Below are 12682 nucleotides of genomic sequence, written 5' to 3' on the forward strand. Positions count from 1 at the left end.
CAAAATCAAAATTATGGTTAAAAGTCCAGCTATGATACGCTATTGAAGACTTGTTAATTTCCCCTTTTTTGACATAAGATTCATGTTCCTTGATACGAAATTTCAACGCTCTTTTTGTTTGGCCAATATATCTTAAACCACACTGACATGATATACTATAAATTCCCCAAGAATTCAAGACAGAAACGCAATCTTTTAGAATCGAAGGGTGAATTTTATTAATAGGGGAGAAACCGACTTGAAAATTGAATTTCTGGAGAATCCGTGCAATTTTATAGCTAACAGAAGGATAAAATGGAAGCACGACAAGGTCATTGATATTATTTCTAACAGTGGAATGTCTTCTTTGATGGGAATCTGAAAATTTTTTGACGGCTTTATCAATAATCACGGGAGAAAATCCACGGTCAATCGCAACTGCTCTCAAATAATTAAGTTCATTGGTAAGCAAAGATTCAGAGGAACAAACTTTTAGTGCGCGGAAAACATAATAGTAAAAAGAAGCCATTTTTTGCTTAACAGGGTGGCATGACTTGGCATGGGGTGGTAAACAAACTGCAAAGGGTTTACGGTACACAGTGGTGCTAAAATCGGTTTCATTGCGGATTATAAGAATATCGAGGAAGGGGAGGGAATTGTTGGATTCAATTTCAAGAGTGAATTGGATGGCTGGATCAATTGAATTCATAATAGATAGAATCTCGGATAAATCCTCTTTATAACCGTCAAAAAGTGCGAAAGTGTCGTCAACATACCGAATCCAAAGACGAAAAGATAATTTATCAAATAATTTCATCTCAAAATAGTGCATATAAATGTCAGCAAGTACCGGACTGAGAGGATTACCCATAGCCAATCCTTCAACTTGACGAAAATATGCATTTTGGAAAACAAAGTGGGTTTGACTTAGAGAAACTTTAGTAAGCGAAACCAACTCATTAATTTCAGTATGTGTGAAGTGAAATTCCCGAAGCCTAGTTTCAAGACAATTTAGTGCTCCTTCGACCGGAACATTAGTAAACAATGATTTGACATCAAATGAAACCATAATGGAACGAAGTGGGGAAATATTTTTAAGTTTATCAATGACTTCAACAGAATTTTTTACAGTGTGAATATTGTTATCAAGTAGAGGAGAAAATCTGGAAACTATACCTACGCTAAATATAAGGTTGTTTTTTACGATTTTGATTGTCACATTAGCGTGTTTCTCTTCTAGTCTAAAGCTCTAATGTTGCCACATCTATATATGTCATCTTACTAGATTTAAACTGATGATCTAAAACCCAGAATTGATGAAGTCCTGCTGACAATTTCAAATCTCAGACTTTATACTATGGATGTGTGTGTGTGTGTGTATATATATATATATATATATGTGAGATGATAATTCAGTTCATTGCAGAAATTTGGTATTAGATGAGTGCTCAACTCTAGGGAAGATATTATTTTGCAGTTGTGAGTGGATTGAATTTAGAAGGTTATTGAAAGTTTTGTTTACATATATGTAAAATACAAAACATAAAACAAATTTTGATAACAAAAATTTGATTTTTTGTTATCAAACTTAATTGGAACCAATTGGTAATAGACCTTTAAATTCATAATTTAGTTAAATACATCCCTGCTTCAAGGATATGCTTTTTTGCATCACTCTGCAGCATGTTACATTACTCTCTCTCTGCACTAAGCTATTTTTAGCCATTTCGCTGCTCAGGATTAACACAAAGATTTTTCGGATATAAATACGACTGAAGCTAGTACGCATTACTTTTCCCTTTAAAACTGATACAGATCATAACTAGCAAAGTTCAAGTGTAGTTTAAATTAAGGAATACAAGATGAAAATAATAATAAATAACTCAAATAAGAGTTAACAACATAAAATATTACATTGCTACTTATTCTTCCAATTTTAACAAATAATATAGTTAAATTACTATTTTAAAAAAATTCCTGAAAAGAAAATATTAACCTTATTTCTAAATTGCCTAAAAGAAGAAACATTGACATTCTATATTCGCAAGTGGACTGAGGTTAGAGGGCACTGAAAACATCGATTAGATAGTAGATGTTGTTGCTGTAGTCTTATTCATGTATTTCATGGAAGAATGGTTGCCAGAGCCTCAGGGGGTAGAACTTCTACTTCCACCCCAATTTTGAGAGACAGCATCCTGGGAGATGGTCCTAGGGACTACCACTCCTCTCCCCTACCACAAACTATATGAGAGAACTTTTGGCTCACCTTATATTTAGAGTGCCCATACCACAAAGACACATTACATTTACAAACATCCATGCCTTCTCTGAGATTCGAACTCAGACTTTTCGGTATTGCAGTACGCTTCTCTAACCACTATATCATCTGGGTGGCGTAGTAGATGTTGAGAACTTTTGAAGAATCACAAAATCACTTGATAATCCAAACATATCTTTATTACTTGTTGATTACTCTATGGAATGGCATAGCACAATGGGGGCAATTTACATCCTATAATATTGATTTTGATGTATTACACATTTAATACTGAAGAGAAGAAGCCAAGAGAGAGGCATCCTTTGGCTAGCAAATGTTGTAAAATTCATAGCTACATATTCCCCCTGCAATACCTTTACCCCAGTTGCTGCTAAGGATTAACACAAAGACTTTCTGGCTGTAAATATAATCAAAGCTAATATGCATTACACTTTTCTCACCTGCTGCTCCTTGAGTAAACCACATCTCTCACTCCATTTTCTTTCTTTATAGTCTAAAAGTCTTTATAATCTAAAAATTGCTAATATCAAAATTGTGGGATGCATTTAGTATCCCTAATGTGATACTAGTTTAAGCAAACATGTACTTCTGAATAATTGTTCCTGTTCAAAATAAAAATGATGTTTTAACCATCAAGCTAGTTGTGATTTTCACAAGTCTTCTTGGCAATGATTAAAGCACTAAAGAGTGAGGTGGTTTCATCTTCCACAAAAACTACATCACACGCACATATATATATAAAGAGTTATTCAGTAATAAAAGAATTAATTTCGGCATAAAATACTTGGGAAAAAAGGATTTCAACCACAAGTGAATGTTCATTTTATTACAGAGTAACCTATTTAAATCAAATTACCTTTTTTTTCTTTTTTTTTTCCATTGGATGGAATTCACATAACTGGTTGCCATCTTCTTGCTCACTAGAAATACATTAAATATATATCTTTTAATAATACCTAATGTACCTAATATATTTCTATTAATAATAATCGTCCACAAGGGAAAAATTAATATACACATACCTGATATTAGACCCAGGAGATTCTTGAGAATCAATGTGATCAGATTTTCTTAAATTGGAATAAGAAGAGCTTTTTGTTTGAATATTTTTGCAAAGTGGCAAATTATTTAACTCATTACAAGGAGAAATAACATCCTGTGAATGTATGCCTATTCCCACTGCCTTTTTTACAGCAGCAGATTCTTCATGCATTTCTGCACATTGCACATTTTTTACTGAAGCAGCTTTCTGATATTGCACAAAATCAGTCATAACAGCAAAACATTTTTTACTGTCCATGTGTCTAAAATCATTATTAAATGTAAAACTAGTCATTGTACTTATACTACATGATGCTTTATTTTCAGTTGTTTTCTGAACAAAAGCATCATCAGCTTCAGAATCTTCAAGAGTTTTTTTAGTTTGAACTTGCTTTGGTTTGGTATTAATAGTTTCACTAGATAAAACCTGTGCACTTTCACTCACAATTTTTACAACTGAATCTTTTGAAGATGCGTCATTCTGACTACCAGTTTCCTGATTTTCAGATTTCTGTCTTAGAAGCAAATTAATTTGATTTTGAAGACTTTCAATTTTATTATTTTGTTCTTTTATATACTGCAGAAAATATGAATTTGTTTCAATGTCTTTTGCGTTTTTACATTCTGGAAGCTTACCTTTTGCTCCAATAATCTTGGACACATGATCTTTTTCGCATTTTTGTTTAGTCTGAGTTTGTTCTTGAAGAAGTAGAGACATTTTCTCTTGTATTAAATGCAGTTTCTCATCTTGTTTCTTAAGATATTCACAAATATCAGCAAATGGAGCACATGCGGATTCAGCTGTATTCCCTATGCAGTGTGAATAAATTTTAGTGTTGGAAGAACTTACATTCTTCTGACAGCTAGGAGAAATTAATTTTCTTTTTGAAGGCTGTTTCTGAGAATGGTTAGTAGATCTGATATGTTTTTTTGAAGGAGAACGCGTTTTAACCATACTTCCATTAGAGACATTCACTTTCCTAGATTTCTGCTTTACTTTTGCTTTTGGACTAATAGATGGATAAGAATCTTGTAAAGATTGAGCTTTTATTCCTGTCTCAGATAAATCTGAACAAGTCACATTTTCTGAAAGCTTAACAAGGTCTTCAGAGGGAAATACATTAGAATTGCGAACAAACGGACAGTTTACATTTTCTTCAGAGTTAGCATTAGTGGAGTTTGAGGCACATTTATTGATTTCACATCCCTCATTTAAATAAATTTCATCTGTCAGATGAGCTAACTTACAAGCACAGAAACAAAAATCAGATGGATTTTTTATGTCTTTAAAATTTGCATTCTTGCCAAATTTATTTTCTTTGCCATGCATAGTTTTTGTATGTATATTTTGCCCATGATTCACAAAGAATACTTTAGATTGATAACTACTTTGTGAGCTCTGCATTTGTGACAGAGATTCAAAACCTTCAATAAAATGCTTCGCAACTTCTGTACCAGTTTTCCGATTAGGCACAGATACAGTTTTAGGTCCTTTTTTAAAATGTCGAATAGGAGAAACAGCTGAATTTTGCCTTTCACCTAGAGGCTCAATATGCATTTCAGGAAAATATCTATGTAACTGAACATCATGATATGATACATCATTTATTACGGGATGGCAACAGCAAAGATTTTTGATAATTTTGGGACTTGCCCCTTTAGGTGATGCAAATGTTTCCTTTTGTTGCTCTGTTTCAGTTAAACTTTTGTATTTAATAATACTGTTAGAAACATTCTCAGGATCAAAAATTAATGAAATATCAGTTTCCAGAAAGTCAACTGCCTGTAAAAGATAGAATATACTAAGATACACATTAAAAAATATCAGAAAATAATTTTTATGTATCATGGAACAATAAAATATACTAAAATAACTACAATAATTATAAAAGAAATTGTTATATAGGATGGAACAGCTAAGTTTGAGCTCAGATTTTAATAACAACTGTTACTGTGTAATTACTAGTTAAATTTCCAAAACAATAAGACATTTGTGAATAAGAAATGCTAATTCCAAGTAATTATTAAAAAGCAAACTATAAATTTAACATTTAAATTGAAAATATTATTTTTTTTCTTTAATATAAACTATCAAAACAAGGTCTTGAAAACAAAAAGATTCTGTAATTTCTTTCTGAGTCACACTGCAGAAAATATATTTGGCATGCATGTAAACAGAAAATTTCAGATCAATAAAAAAGATATGGGTATATTTGAACATATTTTGTAAGATGAATAAAATCAAAAGTGACTTAGAGTGTTTATTCAGTGTGCTAGCAAACTACATTTTAACTGCATTCCATTGATTTTTAAATTTAATTATTTTTACCAGTATAACACAAAAGAATAATGTTTTAACATAGATCTCTCTATAGATGAGAATGGCTTTGCAATAAAAATAATTAAATATGACAGATAAAATTCCTTATATTCTTGTGTTATTTTTAGTTGCTTTAATTGAGCTAATAAAAGTAAATAACATAGCAATAATTTTATTGGTTCTCCACAATGTTTAAGATATTCATTTAAAATTTCACAGATTATTTTCACCAAATCAAAAGTTTCATGGTTTGAAAACTTAATCATTTGAAAATTAGCATATGAAATCTTAAATATGTTGGACAAACCAAAAATAGTCTTAATATTAGAATTAACAACCACAGATCACACATTAAAAAATTTGAAACTTTTAATTTTAACACACTTAATATAGCTGAATTAGAACATTTTCAAATACATGATTTCAAAAAAATTAATATTCAAATTTTGGACATTGTGCCTGAATACAAAGTTAGATTACTTCAAGAGTCACTCTACATGCTTAAATTCAAAACACTTTACCCTTATGGACTCAATACATTCAACCAACACATTAAAGTAAATTCTGAAATTCGAACTTACAGCCATTTTAAATTATTCAGTAAAAAAACATTACGAGGAACCAGAGCAGGTAATAAACAAAAAAAATAAACTTCTTTCAACAATAGATACAAAAAAGTTAAACGATAATATTAATAATTACTTTCTTACTGGTAATTTCACTAAAAATATAATTACTTGGTTGCATACTTGTAAGCACAATTTCTTAAAATTACTTATAAAATTTGTAAAACAGCATTTTACAAGGCACAATATTATCAAAGACCTTATTATTGACTTTTGCAATTATAAGTTCTCTACAAATAACAAATACAATAAATATTACTGCAAAATCAATTTCCTTCATCCTAACTATGATCATATTCAGTTTAGCAAAATTTTCAGAAAAAGTCAACAACTTTTTCCAACTACTAAAGTACAGATCTCATCAGCTTTCAAGTATTAAATACCTCTTAGTAAATTGTTAATTAACCACCATGAATTAGCTTCTGAGGGCCATTGATACTGCAAAGAGCTTCAATACAAAGATTTCATAGATAAATTTCATCAACATATTATTACAGGCAATTTAACAATAGTTCAAAACCAACATTTAAGAATTTTAATAGAAAAAAGTACCAAATTTAGACCAGTACTAAATATTAACAAACATCACAGTTTTAAAAGTTTCGTAAAAAATATAGACGAATTTATAGTTAAAACTAGTTTCAAATTAAATATTCCGAATTCTACCTTTATGGCTTGGAAACATGCAGTATTAGAAGAACTCAAGCAAAGAATTCAAAGAATTGAATTTAATAGCAATTTACAGTGAAATATTCTCATTCCTCATTTACAGGATTTAAAACAAAAGTTCATAATTACCAAAATTGACAAAGCCAATAATAATTTTAGCATAATATGAAAATTTTTTTATGTCTCATTAATTAATACTAAACTAAATAATGCCATTACTTACAAACTCACCAATCTACAAGAAAATGTTATTGCAAAAAAGCTAAAAGCATTTCAAAAGAAACTGCAAATTTCACAACCATCTAGCACAATAGATTAGCAAATCTATATGCTCTTCCAAAACTTCATAAATCACCACTCAAATTTAGATTTATTGCTAATGGTACAAATAATTATAAAAAGAATATACATTACATATTTGCAATTATACTTAAAAAAATCTGTAATTTAATCCAACAACTCGTTAACAAACAACACAATTATAGTTGGATTATTTATAATAATGCTCCAGTTCTCAGCAGTTTTAAAAGTTTAACGATCAGGAACATCAACTGCTATGACTTTGAAAACCTTTATACTTCTCTACCATTAGAAGAAATTTTTACTAGTTTAATGCAACTCCCACAACTTTTTCCTGACATACTTGACATCCTTTGTATTGAAAGATGGAATACTTATCTGAATTGTGCTTTATTTAATAACTACATTAAATTGAATAATAAGATCTTTCAGCAAGTTAGAGGAATTCCTATGAGAGCAAACAGTTCTACATAAATTTGTAACCTATTTCTTTTTACTTTTGAATATAAATTTCAACTAAGTTTAAATAAAAATGAATTAAAGCTATTTGCTCATACTTTTAAATACATAGATGATATTATAACTTTCAATAATAATTCTACTTTTGAGCAATTCAAAATTTACCCAAATAGTTTAACACTTAATAAAACAAATACGAATCAAGATACTATTGAATACCTAGACCTGCAAATTATTAAACACAGCAAAATTAAATTATTTGATAAAAGAAGGAATTTCCATTTTCATACTATTAAACTAATTAATTGGAACTCTAATATCTCTAGAAAAGTAATAGAAAACGCGTTTCATAGCCAAATAATCAGAATAAAAAATATATGTACTGAAATAGACGATTTAAAGGAAGAAATAATAAAGCTAATTAATGTTCAAGTTGATAACCAAGTACCACAAAAATTTATTAATTTATATATTAAAATGGCAGGCATTGACTTTATAATTTTTTGGCTCTTTTTGATATGATAACATTACCTTAAACTTTAGCTGGAGGGTAATGAAGGATATAGAAGAGTAGAGAAAAATCTTGTAAATTTTTATTGTAAATAAATTTGTAAATATGTATATTTAATCAATACTGGATTCTTTCCTTTTACTAATAAAGGGCAAACTTTTTTCAATAGTCTCAATTATAGCCCGAATTGAGTGAAGATTTTAATCTTCTTCTAATTTTCCATACTTTAGCCAGTATTTAGTTAAGTTTTAATTTACCAATTGAAATCAAGTTCATTAAACTTTTAATATTTTCTTTCATTAAATATAACTTTTAATTAACTTCCTTAAGAAATTTTTGTGAAATTTCTGGGAATTTTATAGAGGTTTTTTTAAGGACTTCGTTTAAAAAAATTTTGGAAAATTTTAGACATTTTTAATTTTACTTTAAAACTTAAATTTTAAAACATTTCAGTTTTATTTAATTACTTTAATTATTTGCAATTTTCACACAAAAAAATTTTTCACTTAATATTATTTACAATATTTACACAATTTTTCAACAGAACGCACATTTTACAATACAAACAGTTTACATTTTTTAATTCACAATACTGCTTAACTTTATTTTACTTCAAACACTTACATCACTTGATTGGCTTAACTCGCTAAATAATTAATAATTACATTCCTTTAGGATTTTTAATTTTTTATTTAATTTTTTCTAGATTTTTTAATATTTTTTAATACTAATGTTTGCAATAAATTTTTAATATAACAAAGATAGCAGCTTTACACTCAACTTTACCTACATAAGCACCATCTATATAATTAATTTGAAGAACACACTTACTTCTCTTTTTAAACATGTTTGCAAACCCCAACACTCATATAGTAGGTAAGTTAGAATTAAAACTTACTATTTACTAAGATTACTAAGATTAAATAAACTTGCATCAAAATTGATTTCAGATGGCAATTACGATGCTTACAACTCTATTTTCATGCAATGGCTTGAAGATAACATTATGGAAAAGTCTGAAGAACTTTCAGTTTGCTCATATTATTTTCCTCACCATGGAGTGTTTAAAGAAAATTCAAAACAAAAATTTAGACCAATCTTCGATGCCTCGAGTAAACACAAAGGTAGCCCTTTTTTAAATGACTGTTTAGAAAAATGAGCAAATACCAGTGAATTAATACCTGAAGTAATTATTAAGTTCAGAGAAAAGAAAATAGGATTGATTGCTGAGATAAAAAATTGCATTCTTGCAAATATCTACTTGTAAGGAAGACAGAGATTATTTCCCGTTTTCGCTGGCGGGAAGACGTCAAAAATAAAAAGCTACAAGTTTTTAGACATAAATGAGTAGTTTTCGGAGTAACCTGCAGACCTTTCATTGTTGGAGCTGTTATCAAATATCATCTTGAGAATGTTAAACATGAAGCTAAAGATATTGCTGAAAAATTAAGAAAATCATTTTATGTTGATAACTGCATCACTCCAGTCGACTCAGAGGAAGATATGCATAAACTTGTTAAAGAGTACCAAATGTAACAAGCCAGGAATTTTATTTGAACCAATCCCCGTCTTGGGTCAATTTTGGGATTAATATGAAGATATCTAATTTTGTAATGTCGGTGGAGAAAAAACAAAACAAAACAGATATATCAACAATGTTGCCATTCAAGAGCAACTTATTTCAAGATATAAAATGATAATAAAGAGGTGGTGCTTTTAATCACAATAAAATGCAACATTCTCCCACCTTTTGATAAATGATATTATATAAAAATTATACTATAAAATCTCAGTTAAGTCCTTGAATTCAGTAGGCGTTTATGGAGTTCTTAAGTAGAAAATCATCAGAGGTGATCGGAACATTAAAACACCTACTAAATTCAAGGACTATGAATTTTAACTTCGATTTTGTAATTTTATAATATAATTTTGATATAATATCATTTATCAAAAGGTGGGAGAATGTTGTGTTATTAATGTGATTAAAAGTGTCACCTATTTATTATTGCCTTATATCTCGAATTAAGTTGCTCTTGAATAGCAATATTGTTGATATATCTGTTTTGTTTTGGTACGTTGTGCATCGAGAAATTTCCGTTCTAAGTAAGCAGCAGTTAATAAATTGGATATTAAAGGAAGTTGGATTTCGAGTCAAAATGGTTTTATGCAACAACAGTAGTATTAGTTGAACAGTATTTAAATTTAATTCCAGTAATATAGAAATATCCATTTCACACCTTTGAAAAAAATCATTTAAACATTAATTTATGAGATCTTAGAATAGTGACAAATTTTTAATTGAAAATAAATGTTTTTACAAAGCTGACTATCAATTAAGATTATATTTTGGGTATCTAACTGTTTAATGTTTGCATTCAACTGCATAATGTTGTCTCAAATGTGTAACATTACAGTTCAGTCTCAAAAATATTTATAATTATGTACTTATTGTACATTTTAAAGTTATAACTAAACAGATTTCCTGCTATTTTATAAATGCACAATTAAAATTCTGGGATCAGAGCTAATCAAAGTTCTAAATCATTGGTCTATGAATTGAAAGATATATGAAAGAATATTCAGTCATTGCAAAAAATCAGTTTATGCTTTTGGTGATGAAATATTTTCAATGTCAGCAAATTGATGAAAGAGATCTTGATTTTTGATGTACTGTTTAGCAACTGCATTCAGAATCATACCAAATTATTATTCTCTACAGCTTCTCACTCCATACGAGCTCTGCTGAATTAGAAGGTTAGTGAATTAATTACCAGCTTTTATTCTAACCTTTTATCAACTATAACCGACATTATATTCCATTTGTGTACCTTCCATCAACTACAGCTTCATTGTGTTAGAATTTGAATACTTTCAAAGCACTGGTTTGGTTTATTTGATTATGATAAAGACTCAAGTGCTATCTATCTAAAAGGAGGGATGCCTTTGTGGAAGAAATTCTGAGGGAAAATGGCTTGTATATGCATTACACATGGGAAACCACAAAAATGTCCATGCAGTCATTCCATTCACCGAGGATCAAATCCTAAATTGAATTATCAGTGTTCAGCAAATTTACTGCTTGGCTGCTGGTGGGCCCTCCTAAGTATTAGCAAAATACTATATGCCTGGAAATAATAGATTACTGTTGCTTTATTTCGCAGAAAATCTAATAAATGCATGGTACAAAATGCAGTAAGAATTAATACGAGATGAACAAACATTATCTTGAGATTTTTCCGGTGGAAAGGGGTTATTAAAAAAAATTATAGAATTAAGAAAGTATATACTCTAAATTGCCTGAATTTGATATTGAAATAAAAAAGAAGCCATGTGCACACTCTTTTGGGAACGGAGGGAGAAGGCAGACAGATAAAGAACTTTATTAAGAAAAGAAATAAAATTCATCTTTTCTAGCAAAATACAGAACAGCTTCTAGACTTACTAAATATTCACAGGAACCAGAGTCAGGGATGCATTTTTGATATTGTTGAGCATTGTCTGATAAATACTACTGAATATTCTTTCAAATGTTTCATTAAAATTTAGCCAAGTATTTTCTTTGATACATCACACAAATAATACAAATGACTTTCCTTTTTTATTAGAACCCTAATTTAAAAAAAAAAAAAAAAAAAAAAAAAAAACAAATTACTACTAAGTACAGCATATTTCAAGAAATCTGGGGAAAAGAATTGTTTTAAATACAAAAATTAGTGTTTACATATTAACACAACCACCTTGGCCCAACCTGGCAATTGTTTACAGATGAAAAAATTACTTATCGAGTAAAGTTGGAGATTTTTGAGATTTTTTCTTTTAAAAACATTCTCAAATTATCAATAATTATCATAAGTTGGCAAACATTATTAACATATCAAAAGAAAGCACACTTTAAAATTTTAAAATTTAATATTTAATTATTAAATATGAGAGTGTATCTCACAAATATTTTTATGAGAAACATAAAAAATTAAATGGTTATATCTTTTGCAAAATTCCCCTCTAATATTTTAGTGCTGCTCTTTTCTCTGTTAGAAAGCAATTTCTTTTCTCTAAAAAAAAAAGGGGGGGGGATTAGCACTATCTTGGCATTTTGCACTGGTTATCTACTAAAGGCATCTCTTTGTTCCTCTTAGCAATTTTTTGACAAAATGCTGTACTCCTGCAGATATTTTTAACCTAGTTTCTTCCATTGCTGACAAACTTTACAAGTGATATTTTAGAATTGAGCTGAAGGTAAAAAATATCATGATTTGTCTCTAAAAACCCTTGGAACATGGAATACAGCAAAAAGAAAGCACATGCAAATGCTGACATTGCTTGATTGTTAAATTGTTATGAGCATGGTTGCCTGACAAATATTTATGTGCATGGTTGCTAGAGTTTGACATATTCTGACTTTATGCTTATAATAATATCTTTAAGTACTCAAAAATATTGTCCCATCTTATAAATAACCATACATGAGAAAATCTGCAGATATATTTTTCATAGCTTGT

The 12682-nt window shown here is 29.2% G+C and overlaps 1 protein-coding gene across 2 annotated transcripts in view; it reads right to left on the reverse strand.

Annotated features, from left to right (window-relative positions):
- LOC118198385 (uncharacterized) overlaps positions 1 to 12682 on the reverse strand; it is a 148854-nt gene that overhangs the window by 59395 nt on the left and 76777 nt on the right. For both annotated transcript variants that reach the window (XM_085821826.1, XM_035370047.2), the window contains exons 12-13: positions 3280 to 5081; positions 3114 to 3177 (exon numbers count right to left, since the gene is read on the reverse strand). In XM_085821826.1, the coding sequence (XP_085677952.1) occupies positions 3114 to 3177; positions 3280 to 5081 (1866 nt within the window). The remainder of the gene's footprint in view (positions 1 to 3113; positions 3178 to 3279; positions 5082 to 12682) is intronic.

The sequence above is a fragment of the Stegodyphus dumicola genome, chromosome 8 (genome assembly GCF_044657685.1).
Source record: "Stegodyphus dumicola isolate Sdum_Otavi_A_Nest chromosome 8, ASM4465768v1".
NCBI lineage: Eukaryota > Metazoa > Arthropoda > Arachnida > Araneae > Eresidae > Stegodyphus > Stegodyphus dumicola.